Source organism: Capricornis sumatraensis, chromosome 1, assembly GCF_032405125.1.
Source record: "Capricornis sumatraensis isolate serow.1 chromosome 1, serow.2, whole genome shotgun sequence".
NCBI classification, from domain to species: Eukaryota; Metazoa; Chordata; class Mammalia; order Artiodactyla; family Bovidae; genus Capricornis; species Capricornis sumatraensis.
Genome location: NC_091069.1, coordinates 216,739,289 through 216,757,774, shown reverse-complemented (window position 1 = coordinate 216,757,774; position 18,486 = coordinate 216,739,289). Strand labels below are relative to the sequence as shown.

At 36.8% G+C, this 18,486-nt stretch overlaps 1 protein-coding gene across 1 annotated transcript in view; it reads left to right on the top strand.

Annotated features, from left to right (window-relative positions):
- The window catches only part of LEKR1 (leucine, glutamate and lysine rich 1), a 224,946-nt gene that overhangs the window by 126,078 nt on the left and 80,382 nt on the right, over window positions 1-18,486 (top strand). Inside the window, exon 6 of the mRNA XM_068988656.1 lies at window positions 10,665-10,746. Within this exon, the coding sequence (XP_068844757.1) occupies window positions 10,665-10,746 (82 nt within the window). The remainder of the gene's footprint in view (window positions 1-10,664; window positions 10,747-18,486) is intronic.

The window sequence follows — 18,486 nt, the reverse complement described above, 5'->3', positions numbered from 1 at the left end:
TCACATCTTATGAGCATCTCTTTCCCACTAACTAAGCATTAATTACATGTCAAACACAGTGAAGCCACTGTGTACCCTCTTATTATCATCCTCCTGGGTTAACCACTTTTTTAGTATCTCTAGTGTACAAATGAGATTACTAGGGTATAAAGGAACTAAGTTATTCACCCAAGGCAACACAGCTACTAATCAGCAAATTGGAACCCAAGTCCAGAACTATGCTGCCAAAATTTGGGCTCTTAACCTTTGAATTCCACCACACATTGTTATCATTAATTTATACTTCAGAGAAAGCTACTTTATCAGGCTACTTCCAGTACTCTCAATAAAAGCAAGTTTCTGTAAGGGGAAGGCAGAAGAGGTTCCAAGAATGGTAGACACCTGGTGGTGGAGTACACAAATGATCAATAGGTTATGAAATAGGTTATACGATGGGTATAGGAGAAGGCAGTGGCACCCCACTCCAGTACTCTTGCCTGGAAAATCCCATGGATGAAGGAGCCTGGTAGGCTGCAGTCCATGGGGTCGCTAAGAGTCAGACACGACTGAGCAACTTCACTTTCACTTTTCACTTTCATGCATTGGAGAAGGAAATGGCAACCCACTCCACTGTTCTTGCCTGGAGAATCCCAGGGACGGGGGAGCCTGGTGGGCTGCCATCTATGAGGCCGCACAGAGTTGGATACAACTGAAGCGACTTAGCAGCAGCAGCATAGGTATTATTATGTGATTCAGTGCTATGCTACTTTAATATGATTCTTTTATTCTCTTTTACTAAAATAATCCATATTCACTATTGATCAGGAAATTCCAATATTTGCATAGTATCATAAGCATTTGATGTATATCCTCCTAGATTTTATGTTTTAAATATATAAATTTTTATGAGTGGAATAAATCTTCAATTGCTCTCAATTTCTTCTATTATGAAATCTTTCCATGTCAAAAATATTCTGATATGGGATGAATCATAATTTTTAATCATATCTTATTTTTGTACAGTTGTTTCACTTTTTTCTGTTAAAATGATATGGTGATAAATAACACCATACCTAAGTCTTTTCACATGTACATTAGTGTTGCCTTCCCTTGCTTCATTCTTAAAATTATAAAATGTTTTGGTTTTGTGCTTCTTACCTTTAAGTTACATAGTTGTGGCGTAGAATATTTAAATGCAATTAGTACCAATTAGTTTTGTAGCATGAAAGATTCTTTTGAAGAAATTCTTGCCTTGTGCCTATTTTATGGCCATCCCAGCACAAGGAAAAATGGCACAGCAAAGAGAATCAGTACCCTGTGAGCCTGAAGATGTGTTCCATCTCCTTCCCAGTTTGCATAGAATCAGTGCTGCACACAGGAATCTCTCCAAGCATTCTGATTGGAGAATATACCAATTGATGAAAGAAAGTTGATGTTTATATGATTATGTGACTTTATTTGAAAATTTCTTAAATATTTTTAGATTTAAACTTCTCTAGGTTCCATTTACTTTATTAATAACCCTGTCTTCTTTTTTATCCCGTAAATGTTTTCAGCTAATATTCTGTTCAATATAAGTCCCTGTCCTTACTTCACTCTAGTCTATCCATATCTATTACTAATATATTTGTCTTGAAAAATCTCATTATTTCATATACAAAATAATATATAAATACATATATAAAATGTATAATACATAAAATAATGAGATATAATTTTGTGAATTTATTTATACAAATCTATCAGAAAACATAATAGTGTTCTGTTGTATTCAGAAGTTCCTAAATCATGAGGATTGCCAGTTGATAAAGAGTGGTTAAATGATTTAACCAGGGTAAAAAAAGAATTTAAGATTCCTTCCATGATTTGTTATATTTTATAAGCCCCTACTAATGACAATTATTTTTATATTTGACTAGTCTTCAGAATAAAAATACAGTGGAGGTTTATAAGCACTTTTTTGCATTCTGAAGCAAATTCTTGATCCTTAGTATTAGACTAAAATTATTTCCAAATTTTAAATATTTGATTATCTCCCAAGCTTGATTTCATCTACTCTCTCCTCCCCACACACACCCAGATAAATAGTTTTCTGATTTTAATATAACTACTTCTGGACCAAATTATAACTTTTTAGCTGAAAAGCCACACCTGTTCTATCATCTGATTTATAAAAATCTCCAAATGTTATTTCAGTCCCTTCTGGTATTATGCAGAAAATGTTAATGTACTTCAAGTATACTGTTTCAAAATAGATGTGAATCAAACCTCTGAAATACAGCCTCTAAAATGAACTTTCCAAGTGGCTGTACTCACCATCTGAGCTTTATAAAATATTTGCTTAAATTAAAGATGTTAATGTGCAATTGATATAGTTGAATGCTCATTAAAGAACTTTCTTTTATTATTGGTATACATTCTTACATCTGTAAAGGTTTTCTCTGTTAATACTCATTAAAAAAATTAAGTGAAATACTACTTTTGTGAAGCTCTATGCTCAAACTGTGGTACAATAATATATATATATATGACATCTAAATGCAGCATACTGATTGTGTTCATTCACATCAGTTACATCTGATCAGAAATCCCACAATTTCAGCCACATAATTAACTGAAAATCTAACTCAATAAAGTCATTTAAAATGGTATGAAAATAAAACAGGTTCAAGTTTAAAGGAGTTACTGATTTGTCATTTAAAACATAATTTATCATTCATGAAGGAAAATGAAGCATTTGATTATAATTTCTCTAAGGACAAGGAAATATATCTTATTGATAGGTAGTCAATAAGAGTCTATTGAAATAAAATAACATATTTATAAGAAAGTTACACTTTAATGCCAAGATACATATTAGTTATTACCAGTGAAAACTGCACAACTCTTTCAGTTCCATCCACTTTAATCTTAGGTACATAATTTTAAAGGCTTATTTGCTGGAATTCTTATTTCTAGTATCTCCAAAATTTCATTCTTGCAACAGTAATTTTTTGAGCACCTTCTTTGTTTCAGACACTATGAGTATGAAAGATAAGGTTCCTGCGCTCATGGAACTTACATTCTAGTTAGTTTACATTGGGAAGATTAAATGAGGTATAATGCACTTAGAATGTACTCTTGCCTGGAAAATCCCATGGACAGAGGGGCCCGGTAAGCTGCAGTCCATGGGGTCGCTAAGAGTCAGACACGACTGAATGACTTCACTTTCAATTTTCACTTTCATGCATTGGAGAAGGAAATGGCAACCCACTCCAGTGTTCTTGCCTGGAGAATCCCAGGGACGGCGGAGCCTGGTGGGCTGCTGTCTGTGGGGTCGCACAGTCAGAGACGACTGAAGCAACTTAGCAGCAGTGCACTTAGAATGTAGTGTCTGGCACATGGATTCATCTTGTTCGGGTTCTCTGTGCTCTTTGTACTTGGATATCTATTTCCTTCTTCAGGTTAGAGAAGTTTTCAACTGTAATTTCATTAAATACATTGTCCCCCTTTCTCTTTCTCTTCTCCTTCTGTGACCCCCTATAATGCAAATGTTAGTACACTTGATATTGTCTAAGGTCTCTTAAAACTATTTTCATTTTTTAAAATGTGTTTTTCTTTCTGCTGTTCTGAATGGGTGATTTCCACTGTTCTATCTTTCAGACTGCTTATGCAGTCTATATCCCATAATTTTGCTGTTATTTCCTTCTAGTATATTTTTCATTTTAGTTATTGTATTCTTCAGCTCTGACAAGTTGTCATATTTTCTAGTTCTTTGTTGAAGTTCTATGTTCGTCTGTTTTTTTCTGAAGTTCAGTTAGCATTCTTATTACTATTGCTTTGAACTTTTATCAGGTAATTATCTGTTTTATTAGGGTTTTTGAGGGGTTTTTATCTTGTTCTTTCATTTGAAGGATATTCCTCTGTCTTCTCGTTCTGTTTAAATTTCTCTGTTTTCTTTTATGAGATTAGGTGAACCACTTACCTATCCTGATCTTGAAGGCATAGTGTCATGTGTGAGTGTCCCTATGCAGTTTGCATGTGCCCAGTGGCTTTGCTAGGAGGGCCAGGTCTGAAATGAGCACAGGCCAGATCTTGCCCCAGGGTGTAATGGCAGCTTCCACCATGGTGGAAGGTCATGCTGGATTTGGATGGGATAGGACTGGAACCAGGTATGAGCCAGGGCTCTTCCTAGGCCCCATGGAAGTCAGTACCCTATGGTGGCAGGGCCAGGGCCTAATGGACTAGAGCACAAGCCCCAAGGGTATTCCGCTTCTCCCTCCTGGGATAGCAATCTCCAATTTAGTTGGGCGCATGGCTGAGGAATTCAGCCTGTACTTCTGAGCTGGTTCCACTTTTCCCCTGGTATGCACACCTTGGTTAGAGGCTTGGTTGGGCATAGCAGGGTCAAGTCATACTACTGAATTAGTCCTACTCCTTCCCAAGTGTGTGTTCTCAAGGGCATACTGTGATTGTAGTTGCCATTGTGGAACTGGTTCTGCTCCTGCCTGAGTGTCAGGGTCCTTGTGCTCTGCCATCTTGTTCCCACCTCCAGTAAGAAGCTTTTGTTGCAGGATTATTTGTTGTGACATACTGGGCTTCCCTTGTGGCTCAGCTGGTAAAGAGTCCGCCTGCATTGTGGGAGACCTGGGTTCGATCCCTGGGCTGGGAAGATCCCTTGGGGAAGGGAAAGGCTACCCACTCCAGGATTCTGGCCCAGAGAATTCCACGGACTGTATAGTCCATGGGGTCGCAAAGAGTCAGACATGACTGAGCAACTTTCACTACTGGGCAAGCAACTTAGATTTCATCACTATTGGACTAGATCAGTAAAATTTGGTACATGCACACAATTAAATATTATATATCAGTCAAAAAGGAATAAATTTTATCTGTGTATAGCTACCGCAATAGGTCTCAAAATGTAGCAAAACCAATATGAATTTAGATGAAATTTATAGCTTTACATCATCAGTATAGTTTTTTAAAACACCTGCAAAAGTACTATTTTTCACATGTTAAGAAAAATTCATAAGTGTGGGTACCCTCTAATTAAATTCAAATAAATGTCCCAATATCTTAAAACAAAAGCAAAATAAAAAATCTTTCCTTGTTACCATATCCCCTTCAACTGCAATTGAATTTCTCTCCTCCCTGTTCACCAAACCAGTGAACCAAACCTTCCTATTCACAAAACCAGTTGCTTTTGGTTTCAACCTCATCCTGCACCCCCACCAAGTTCTAGCCATCTTGTGTTCTTTTGTACCTTGGACACACAGAACTGAGTTGATTAGACTTCTTAGTACAGAACATGCTATCCTTGACCTGTACAAGCAAGACCCCTCCCTAAACAATAAATCTATAAAATATGTCAAACACCAAAAAATACAGTGAATAATACAACAAATGTGTGTGAATTCATCACCTGTATTTTACAAGTTTTAACATTTTGTCATAGTTAACTTTGTAGATCATTTTTTAAGTATATAGTTAAAACCTTCATATTTACCCTTCCCTGTACAAAGATAACCACTGATGACACCAGGTCCAACTGTAGGAACAAGGTTCACAGGTTAAGAAGTGAGATTCAGAGCAGAAGTAGGGGGCAAGGGGTGGCCTTACTACCACTCCCCATGATGATAACCAGTAGTTATATAGTGCCCACTATGTGTCTGGCACTCATCTCCTCTTTACCTATATGAAGTCGCATAATTCCCAGAACAATCATATGCTATAATAACCATTTTATAGATCAGGAAACTAAAATACCTGAAGTCGCTTAGTTTATAAGGAGCAGAGCCAGGATTTGAAGTTAGGCAGGTGGCTTTAGCATTCATGCACTCCACCTCTCTGTTATCCTGTCTTAGGAGTGTATTCAAAGAGTGGTGAGTTTTTGTATTTCCTTTTCTTCAATTGTCTCTACCATTTAAACAAACAAACTATATGTATATATATATCTTCCACATTTTCATTTAAAAAAATTCTCCTAGATCTGGATCTCTGGGTGCCAGCTCTCCTGCCTGTTTGTTCCTCTGTTCTGCTGCTTGAACCTGGAATCATTTTCCTTCATATTGTACTTTGAATCAGATTTTAAATTCCTTTTATGTGTATTTTCTTTATCCAGAAAGTTTTAAGCTTGAAATATCTCTCCACTATAAAGGTTTTGTTTATTGTTTTCTCAAACATTATGCTTACTTAATATACTCTACAAATGACTATAAAGTTTTATATCCTGCTATAAAATAGCTACCGATGGATACCTTTTGTATCTGTAGATTCTAGAAATCTTTTGGAATAATAGGATTCTCTTAAATGACTAGTTACCCCAGATCTGATGCCTGTGTAATGCTATCTAGCAAGGAGCTGTCTTCGTATGAAGAGAGGATAAGAGCTCCTTTTTGTCTTGTTCACTTAAAATCATTTGCTTTTTATTTAATATTTGCAAAGAATGCAGTTACCTTATACATGCTATAACATGCTATCCTTGAATTTGCTGTGTAAATTTTGGATTGTTTCCATGGGTTCTGCCTTACATCTGCATGGTGTTTAAAGCCAATGCTTCCTTTCTTTTTGTAGGCATTCAGGGCCTTTTGCCTCATAATCCAACGACATGCTGAATGACAGAAAATTGAAGTTGAGTTTATCTGACTATAGAGAAGGACTACACGAACAATACGTCTATTTAAGAACTCCTTATCTCAAGGACTGAAGGAGCTGTCTTATGCAGGTGGCTCTGCTGCTAAGCCTAACTATGTGTCTTTATTTATTAAGGACAGGAACTGGGCACTCTGCTTCCAGAAACAAAAAGACCCCACTGATCTATCAAAACCAACAATAAACCAATAAGATGCATATACCTCATTCAGAACAGTAACAATATGTTCTTTGTATTTTTAAAATAATTCTTCTTATTTTTTTATTATAGAAAATTTAACCAAGTTTTTAAAAAGCTATGAAAATGTATTAACCAACTCCTAAGTATATACTGGTGGGCTGCTTACATTATAGATTATTCAGAATGAATCTTTTTTCTTTCTATGTGGTATCTTCTCTCCTTAAGTAAAATGACTTATTCATTGACATTACTTATATTTCTACCTAAATTTCTAGTGGTTTCTTTGTTTTAAAGTAATAAAACATTTATTTACTTTCTCTATTTTTACTCAGAGGTGCTGTAAATATCTAGTGAATAATCTGAAGGAACTGGCTTCCCTGCTCATTGGGTACTGTGATTTAAAGACTGAGATAAGTTATGTTTATCTTGAAATAGGGAGAAAGGGAGATTTAGGTGGGTATGTAGAGAGAAGAATATTGGAAAGCATAATAGCTTTTCCTTTCTTGATCTGAGTCATGACTGTTTCACTTATTTTCCTCTAAATCTAGTAAGTTCTAGAACTTTGATGCACAAGTATATCTAATTGTGATCCTAAGAATACTCTTCAATGCTATAAAAATGAGTTTTGAATTAGCTATCATTTTTACTGTCTGCTAAATTATCTACCAGTTATCAAGTAATTGAGAATTAACTGCATAAAATTCATATATCAGGTACCAATTCTTTAGAGTTCATTTTTAAGATAATAAGTTCTTCCTCTTAGCAATAGCTGCATTTAGAAGTAATATTATAGAATTTATCATGTGGGTTCAGATCCATGCTTCATCTCATTTAGGATTATATCCTGACAAAAGCATCAAGGGACATTTAATAGACTTCCCTGGTGTCTCAGATGGTAAAGAATTTGCCTGCAATGCAGGAAACTTTCATTTGGTCCCTGAGTCAGGAAGATCTCCTGGAGAAGGGAATGGCAACCCACTCCAGTATTCTTGCCTGGAGAATTCCATGGACAGAAGAGCCTGGCAAGCTATAGTCCATGGGGTCGCGAAGAGTCAGACACATCAGTACTGTAGGCAGTCACAATGATACTGTATTTGTCTTAATGACTTTCATCAATTATATTAACTTTTAAGCTTTCAAAAATTAAAATCCAAATCACCTCTTGGAACTGGACATTACACTAATTTAGTACCTATTTTATGTAGTAATAAATAATATTTTTCATTTACCTTAAAGATTCTAGGATATGCTAAACAAATATATGGCCATTCTGACCACATTTTCATGGACAAATGTCATATCACCTTGAAGCTTATATTTTTGACGGTCCATGTAAGAGAGAAAGATCAAGACTTTGGGATGAAGCCAACCTGAGTTGAATCACAGGATCACTTCTAAATAGCTCTGTGACTTTTTATGTTAGTTAATTACTCTGATTCTTAGAACTTTCTGGTAAAAATAAAATGTATATCTGTTTTTCATGATAGTTGTGACTGAATTAAATGATATAGGAGAGAGCATCCTGCACAGCACCTGGAACAGTATACCGTCAACAAATGTCAACTTTCCTCCTTATTCTTCAGAGGATGGGCAGAAATGTTTTAGCTGTGCCTGTGTGAATAGAACCCTCTGTAAGCCCACATGTTTTTAATAATAAAGTAACACATTATGCATATTCTTTAGAGATTGCCTTGTTTCAAAAAATTACACTCAAAACTAAACTCTATGTGTATGTTATTTTATCTTTTCTTTCATATAATGATATCACTTGGTAAGTGGAAAAGATATACCACACAAATACTATCTATCAAGTCCATGTTGAATTATTTATTTAAATAAGGAGCTGTACTCAAATAAATCCCGTACTCAAGTTTAAAATCCTGTCAGTTTGACTGCTGGCTAAAGCATTTACTCACTGTTAAGATACTAAGCAAGATAATCAGAGATCTCATTTTTCATTATCTGAAAAATGGGGCTATTTGCATTTATGTGGCAGTTTGAGGGATAATATTAATATATGTGAACATGCTGGATAAACATAAAAATTTATACCAATATGTAGTGAATTCTAATTAAAACATTTGTTTAGAGTGAATTTATTTTCTGATTTAAGGAACTGGCTTATCTTCATAAAACAAAGTTAAGAAGGCAGATTAAAGATACATATAGAAATGTTATATATTTGTATAGATGCATAAGCTAGATTCAAGATAGGCAGGAGAAACATCAACAACTTCAACATCAACAATCTCAGATATGTGGATGATACCACTGTAATGGGAAAGCAAAGAGGAACTAAAGAGCCTCTTGATGAGGGTGAAGGAGGAGAGTGAAAGAGCCAGCTTAAAACTAAATATTAAAACAACTAAGATCATGGTATCTGGTCCCATTACTTCATGGCAAACATAAGGGAAAAGGAGGAAGAGGTGACAGATTTCTTCTTGGGCTCTAAAATCAGTGCGGATAGTGACTGCAGCCATGAAATCAGGCAGGAAAGCGATGACAAACCTAGACAGTGTGCTGAAAAGCAGAGACATTACCCTGCTGACAAAGGTCCGTATAGTCAAAGCTATAGTCTTCCCAGTGGTCACATACAGATATGAGAGTTGAACCGTAAAGAAGGCAGAGTGCCAAAGAATTGATGACTTCGAACTGGAGAAGACTCCTGAGAGTCCCTTGGACAGCAAGGAGATCAAACCAGTCAATCTGAAGGGGAAAAAAACCCTGAATACTCATGGATTGATGCTGAAGCTGAAGCTCCCGTATTTTGGTCACCTGATATGAACAGCTGATTCACTGGAAAAGTCCCTGATGCTGGGAAAGACTGAAAGCAGAAAGAGAAGAGGGGTGTCAGAGGATAAGATGGCTGGATGGCATCACCGATGCAATGGACATGAACTTGGGCAAACTTCGGAAGATGGTGAAAGACAGGGAGGTCTGGTGTGCTGCAGTTCATGGTGTCTCAAAGAGTTGGACATGACTGGGTGACTGAACAACAACATGGGTGCATAAAGATTTTATAGTTTACTATTAAAATACATGATTAAAACACCTGAATAGATGTAACAGAAATTTTATAAATTCCAGTGTTTTTTAAATTATTTTCTTCATAGAAATCATTTATTCCACCCATGTAAATTTGTTTTCCACCTCATATCCAAAAAGAATACCAAGAGCTATTATTGAATGTAGGGTTCAGGCCTTAGTCCATACACACAGGCTATTGGTGGGACTCAGATCATTCAAGCCCTATGTTCTTTCTGCTCTAGTTTCAATTCTGTATCCATACATGTGAGATGTGGCTACCTGAATAATCTTCCTCAAACATTACTTGAATTCCCCAATTCAAGACTCTATGGAAGCCAATTTCCGGCTTGTATTTTTTTGGCTTTGAAAGCCATTAAAATGCCTATTAGTTGCTACCCAGAGTTAACAGATTCTTTACCAGAAGCCTTGCACGTGGTTTATATATTTTGGTTCTTACTGAGAGGCCTCAGCAATACTTCTCAGTTTCAGATCACAAGAGTGAGCTTAGGCAGTCAAGTGTTTCAGAAGTGAGTCACATGATCAAAAATTCATATGTGTGCTGCAACATAAATTGCCTTTGAAAACATTTGTAAAATTTAGCCAATTAGCTGTTAGAAAATTAGCATGATGTTAGGGGCAGAAAGGCTAATAAATGGAGTCTATCAAAATCCAGTAATTCTGTTAAGTTTCAGAGTACAGATGAGTATGTAATCCAAGTAAAAATGGAATAAACAACTGCATTATTCTTCAGGAGCTGAGTGGCAACTCTAGAAGAATTTTTTTCTATAAAAATATCTGGACACTTAAAATATACTAATCAGAAGAATACATTATGTCATTCCAGATTTACAGTGTCAAGTAGAAGCACTTGGGCTAAAACTTCAGAAGGCAGTGACTGAGATGAACAACTACAAAGAAAAGCTCAAGTAAGATGGTGAATATTGAACAACCTACAAGAATTTAGAAAGACCCTCATGTATTCTCTGTGACCTGGGACAGTAATTTGGTTGTGTGGGTATGGTCTACTGCTATTTTTCTCAATTTTCTGGCTTATATTGAAGGACCTGTACATATTTTTAAATACATGAAATATTTCTTTACATATCCAGGGAAAAGTATTAAAGGTTTCCCTGTTTATTCAAATGTAGCAACTTAATATTCTCTGAATTTTTCTCTTTTCATCTATTTATTATCTGTCCAGAAGAAACAACATTGAAGTTGTTTATTAAAACTATCAATTTTAGATTCAAAAAGACAGCTGGTGCTGCTGCTAAGTCGCTTCAGTCGTATCCGACTCTGTGCGACCCCATAGACGGCAGCCCACCAGGCTCCCCCATCCCTGGGATTCTCCAGGCAAGAACACTGGAGTGGGTTGCCATTTCCTTCTCCAATGCATGAAAGTGAAAAGTGAAAGTGAAATCACTCAGTTGTGTTCAACTCTTAGCGACCCCATGGACTGAAGCCTACTAGGCTCCTCTGTCCATGGGATTTTCTAGGCAAGAGTATTGGAGTGGGGTGCCATTGAGTATCTTTGAAATTCTGGAGTGCTTGTGCATTACATAAGTGAGAAAGAAAAGTATTAGAAAACAAATGATAAGACAATGCCTTTGTAAAATATCCAGAACAATATTTCTTTTTAAAATGATTTTATTTCAGAAATTTCAAATATTATAGTGTAAATATTTGTGCTCAATTGCTCAGTCATATCCAACTCTTTCCGACACTTTGGACTGTAGTCTGCCAGGCTCCTTTGTCCATGAGATTTTCAGACAAAACTGGAGTGAGTTGCAATTTCCTCATCCAGGGAATCTTCCCAACCTAGGGATTGAACCCACATTTCCTACTTCTCCTGCATTGCAGGCAGATTCTTTACAGCTGAGCCATCAGAGAAGCCCATCGTGTAAATATAGTACATTTATAATTATAAAAAGAATTTATATAATCTTTGAAATGTAAGTAAATTTTTTACTTTGTGGTATATGATCTGGTAGCTTTGGTTTTCAGTTCCTATATTTTAGAAGGATGAGCCTCATAAGAAACATAAATATTTAGAATGCTTAGCAACTGAATGTTGTGTTGACCTTGAACTACTCCTAAGAAAAATGTGTTCAACAGAATTCCTAACAAGGAAGGACAAATTTTAAAAATACTCTATCAAATTAATGTATACTTTGACTATTTGCAGCAAAATAATTTATTTTCAAAAGTCAAAACCAAATATTCATGATTTACAACACTGTGGTCAATATTGCAGTAAATAATAGTTCAATTCTCTGTGTATGATGGCTGGGGTTGAAGGAATGAGAGGACAAGTGGTATTAGCATGACTCACTGGGCCCAGAGAGGAACTCTAATGAGAAGAAACATGAAAAAGAGAAACAAGATGGGAATTGCCAGTAAAAAATCATTAGTTTCCACCCTCTAGTAACATCAGAGGGTGGAATCATTAGTTTCTACCCTCTAGTAACATCAGGGAAGAGGGTACTGACCACATGAATGTCTGATCTGGAGGGCTGCCAAGTCTGGCCACAACCCATTTAATATTAATACATGCCTTGTGATACTTTTTGTTAGTTAATTTTTAATATAATTTATAATATGAGTGCTGAGAAATGATAAGAGTCAAAGGAGACTGAAGTTGGAGGGAGGGAATACTACATCACTAAAGTCTATCAAATGAATTACCTGGAGAAAGTCACTATACAATTGCAAAAATGGTGATGCTGTTGTTTCAGTTTATAACAAACCTGGTTCTTCCTATATGAGAACTTCTTTTTTCTCTCTCTCTACTGTTATTTATTTTTATTTTTTAATATAAATTTATTTATTTTAATTGGAGGCTAATTACAATATTGTGTTGGTTTTGCCATACATCAACATGAATCTGCCATGGGTGTACATGTGTTCTCCATCCTGAACTCCCCTCCTACCTCCCTCCTCATACCATCCCTCTGGGTCATCCCAATGCACCAGTCCCAAGCATCCTATATCATGCATCGAGCCTGGACTGGTGATTCATTTCACATATGATATTATACATGTTTCAATGCCATTCTCCCAAATCATCCCACCCTCAATCTCTCCCACAGAGTCCAAAAGACTGTTCTATACATCTGTGTCTCTTTTGCTGTCTTGCATACAGGGTTATCAGTACCATCTTTCTAAATTCAATATATATGCATTAGTACACTGTACTGGTGTTTTTCTTTCTGGCTTACTTCACTCTGTATAATAGGCTCCAGTTTCATCCACCTCATTAGAACTGATTCAAATGTATTCTTTTTAATGGCTGAGTAATACTCCATTGTGTATATGTACCACAGCTTTCTTATCCATTCATCTGCTGATGGACATCTAGGTTGCTTCCATGTCCTGGCTATTATAACAGTGCTGCGATGAACATTGGGGTACACGTGTCTCTTTCAATTCTGGGTTCCTCGGTGTGTATGCCCAGAAGTGGGATTGCTGGGTCGTATGGCAGTTCTATTTCCAGTTTTTTAAGGAATCTCCACACTGTTGTGGGAGTACTAGTTTGCATTCCCACCAACAGTATAAGAGGGTTCCCTTTTCTCCACACCCTCTCCAGCATTTATTGCTTGTAGACTTTTGGATTGCAGCCATTCTGACTGGTGTGAAATGGTACCTCATTGTGGTGTTGATTTGCATTTATCTGATAATGAGTGATGTTGAGCATCTTTTCATGTGTTTGTTAGCCATCTGTATGTCTTCTTTGGAGAAATGTCTATTTAGTTTTTCGGCCCATTTTTTGATTGGGTCGTTTATTCTGGAATTGAGCTGCAGGAGTTGCTTGTATATTTTTGAGATTAATTCTTTGTCAGTTGCTTCATTTGCTATTATTTTCTCCCCTTCAGAAGGCTGTCTTTTCACCTTGCTTATAGTTTCCTTTGTTGTGCAGAAGCTTTTAATTTTAATTAGAACCCATTTGTTTATTTTTGCTTTTATTTCCAATATTCTGGGAAGTGGGTCACAGAGGATCCTGCTGTCATTTGTCAGAGAGCGTTTTGCCTATGTTTGCTATGTTTTATAGCTTCTGGTCTTACATTTAGATCTTTAATCCATTTTGAGTTTATTTTTGTGTATGGTGTTAGAAAGTGTTCTAGTTTCATTCTTTTACAAGTGGTTGACCAGTTTTCCCAGCACCGCTTGTTAAAGAGATTGTTTTTTCTCCATTGTATATTCTTGCCTCCTTTGTCCAAGATAAGGTGTCCATAGGTGCATGGATTTATCTCTGGGCTTTCTATTTTGTTCCATTGATCTATGTTTCTGTCTTTGTGCCAGTACCATACTGTCTTGATGACTGTGGCTTTGTAGTAGAGCCTGAAGTCAGGCAGGTTGATTCCACCAGTTCCATTCTTCTTTCTCAAGATTGCTTTGACTATTCGAGGTTTTTTGTATTTCCATACAAATTGTGAAATTATTTGTTCTAGCTCTGTGAAAAATACCATTGGTAGCTTGATAGGGATTGCATTCAATCTATAGATTGCTTTGGGCAGTATACTCATTTTCACTATATTGATTCTTCCAATCCGTGAACATGGTGTATTTCTCCATCTATTAGTGTCCTCTTTGATTTCTTTCATCAGTGTTTTATAGTTTTCTATATATAGGTCTTTTGTTTCTTTAGGTAGATATATTCCTAAATATTTTATTCTTTTCGTTGCAATAGTAAATGGAATTGTTTCCTTAATTTCTCTTTTTATTTTCTCATTATTAGTGTATTGGAATGCAAAAGATTTCTGTGTGTTGATTTTATATCCTGCAAAGAGAACTGTTTAAAATTAGAAAATAAACAAAGTAACCACTTTTAGAAAACCTGAGTTACAAAAGACAGAGCCACTTAAATGGTCCCAACTGCTAGAGACCTTTCTCTGTGCTGCCCATACCTCCCTCTTCCATCTCTACTCCCTCTATGCTCCTTCACTACTAGGATGAAGTTGAGTAATTTGGGTGTTTGGGATCAGAGTCTGGGACAGCTTAAGGTACTCAGAGCTCAGTAAGTCTCCAGTAGTATTTAAATACTATTTTATTAATAGGTTAAAACCAAATTTTCATCTTGGCCATTGTTTTATGATAAATTCAGTTTGATGTCAAAATAATCCACTAAAAAATTCAGACATACAATTTCTTAATAAATTTGAGATTTGCTCTAAATTCTCAAATCTGTTTGAACTTCCCAAAATTGGAAGGTGCTATGAAATTCGATTAAAAAAAAATTAAATTCCTACTCTTTATGTGTGTGGGGGTGGGGGGGGTGCAGGAATGAGTTTCACCTATCCAACTTAATATAATTGTTTTGTTTAAAGATTTTTAAATGTTTGGATATAGATATTGTGGATTTTTATTTATGGGAAGAGGCACTTTTTAAATGGATGAGTTGAGGTTCTTTTTTTCCTAAGATGTATAAGGAAATATTTTCCAAGGTTTAGAAGAACTTGTTACATATTTGAAAATAGAGATTTTATCACTTAGGATTCTTTGAGCTATAAGTAACAGAGGCAGAGGGGTTTCATGTTTAGTCAATCCACCCACTCAACAAAATCACTAAGGATCTTGATGTTCCTTCTGTGTCCCTTCTGCTGCCCTCAGCACTGGCTTCACCCCAAGGCTAAGTCTCCTAACATCATGAAATGACTGCAGGTCCAGGTACCACATCCAAATATAACCACCCCAGGGGCCAGAAGGGCCTGTTTTTCTGGAGTCTCCTTAGAAGTGAGATTACAATTTTCCAGAAGCCACCAAATAGCCCTCTCATTACATCTCTTGGCTAGAACTCTTTACAACTCTCTCCTAAATGAATCACTGGCAAGGGCAACAGGACCACGAGAGTTAGGTCAAGCAGAATTTGTCCTGAGAACAGATGATAATGGGGCTCTGATGGAAGTGAAGAAAGCTATAGTACATGTCCAGAAGGTAACCAGTAATGTTTACTAAAGAAGTGGAGTGTTAGTGGTGCTCTAAAAAGTAATAACATTTTGTACAGATTTCGTGTCACATCTGGATTAATTTAGGGAAGACCTCCCTAAAGTAATAAAAAGTACAGATGCTGTTAAATGCAACTTTATTAGTTTTAACTATATATGTATATATAGAGAACTAGAAAATACACTTTTGTTTTATATATAGAAAGAGGAGAGTGAAAAATTTGGCTTAAAGCTCAACATTCAGAAAACTAGATCATGGCACCTGGTCCCATCACTTCATGGGAAATAGATGGGGAAACAGTGGAAACAGCAGCTGACTTTATTTTTTTGGGCTCCAAAATCACTGCAGATGGTGATTGCAGCCATGAAATTAAAAGATGCTTACTCTTTGGAAGGAAAGTTATGACCAATCTAGATAGCATATTCAAAAGCAGACCCATTACCTTGCCAAAAAAGTCCGTCTAGTCAAGGCTATGGTTTTTCCAGTGATAGTGTATGGATGTGAGAGTTGGACTGTAAAGAGAGCTGAGTGCTGAAGAATTGATGCTTTTGAACTGTGGTGTTGGAGAAGACTCTTGAGAGTCCCTTGGACTGCAGGAGATCCAACCAGTCCATTCTAAAGCAGATCAGTTCTGGTGTCATTGGAAGGACTGATGCTAAAACTGAAACTCCAATACTTTGGCCACCTCATGCGAAGAATTGACTCATTGGAAAAGACTTTGATGCTGGGAGGGATTGGGGGCAAGAGGAGAAGGGGACGACAGAGGATGAGATGGCTGGATGGCATCACTGACTCGATGGACATGAGTTTGAGTGAACTCCAGGAGTTGGTGATGGACAGGGAGGCCTGGTGTGCTGTGGTTCATGGGGTCACAAAGAGTCGGACACCACTGAGCGACTGAACTGAACTGATATAGGATAAGATGGAGAAGGCAATGGCAACCCACTCCAATACTCTTGCCTGGAAAATCCAATATCCTTCAAAGTACATCCAGGATTGTAACCATGAAAGAATAACAGCCTGTTACAAAAAAAGCTATTAGGAATTTTAGAAATCAAAAATATGATTAGAAAAATGATTCTGCTCTTGTTAAAAAATGTATATGAAGGTACATAAAATATATATGGATTCAAATTCATTGAATAAATAATTGGTAGAATTGCAATAGTTTCTTCTGGGGTGAGACTCAGGGGTATGCAGAGATTCTTGTTTTACTCTATATATGTTTTACTCTATATACTTATATATTGCTTGAATAGCTTACAGTGTCAATGTATTCATTTTCACATATGTAATGAAAAGAATAAAATTCACTTAAAATGACTTATCACTTAAAATGATTTTATCAATTACTGGTGAATCTGTCTAAAATGGTTATATAAAATATGATTTCTAATTTGAGGACCTTTGTAAACTACTTATACTTTAATTTTATTAGCAGCCACCTGTTGCAGGAGGGCATCAGGGGCAGACACACTGAAACCATAATCACAGAAAACTAGCCAATCTGATCACACGGACCACAGCCTTGTCTAACTCAATGAAACTAAGCCATGCTGTGTGGGGCCATCTAAGACAGATGGGTCATGGTGGAGAGGTCTGACAGAATGTGGTCCACTGGAGAAGGGAATGGCAAACCACTTCAGTATTCTTGCCTTGAAAACCCCATGAACAGTATGAAAAGGCAAAATGATAGGATACTGAAAGGGGAACTCCCCAGGTCAGTAGGTGCCCAATATGCTACTGGAGATCGGTGGAGAAATAACTCCAGAAAGAATGAAGGGATGGAGCCAAAGCAAAAATAATATCCAGTTGTGGATGTGACTGGTGATAGAAGCAAGGTCCGATGCTGTAAAGAGCAATATTGCATAGGAACCTGGAATGTTAGGTCCATGAATCAAGGCAAATTGGAATTGGTCAAACGAGATGGCAAGGGTGAACGTTGACATTCTAGGAATCAGCGAACTACAATGGACTGGAATGGGTGAATTTAACTCAGATGACCATTATATCTACTACTGTGGGCAGGAATCCCTTAGAAGAAATGGAGTAGCCATCATGGTCAGCAAAAGAGTCTGAAATGCAGTACTTGGATGCAATCTCAAAAATGACAGAATGATCTCTGTTCATTTCCAACACAAACCATTCATTAATATAGTAATCCAAGTCTATATCCCAACCAGTAACGCTGAAGAAGCTGAAGTTGAATGGTTTTATGAAGACCTACAAGACCTTTCAGAACTAACACCCAAAAAAGATGTCCTTTTCATTATAGGGTACTGGAATGCAAAAGTAGGAAGTCAAGAAACACCTGGAGTAACAGGCAAATTTGGCCTTGGAGTACAGAATGAAACAGGGCAAAGTTAATAGAGTTTTACTAAGAGAACACACTGGTCATAGCAAACACTCTCTTCCAAAAACACAAAAGAGACCTACACATGGACATCAACAGATGGCCAACACCAAAATCAGACTGATTATATTCTGCCGGGGTCCAGCCCCGGTGGATCCAGGGTGATTCGAAGGTGGGGACGGAGTCGGCGTCTTTGGAAAAATACATATTTAATCACAGATATAGAGATTGGAAATGGATAGTGCAGTAGGAAGATTAGTGGAGAAAAAGAGGCTGAATAACTTGGATTACGTGGAATAGCATCCATGCTCCAGATGGGAATTCAGCCAGAAAAACGGGAGCAAGAAAGAAGCGACATGGGGGAATCAGT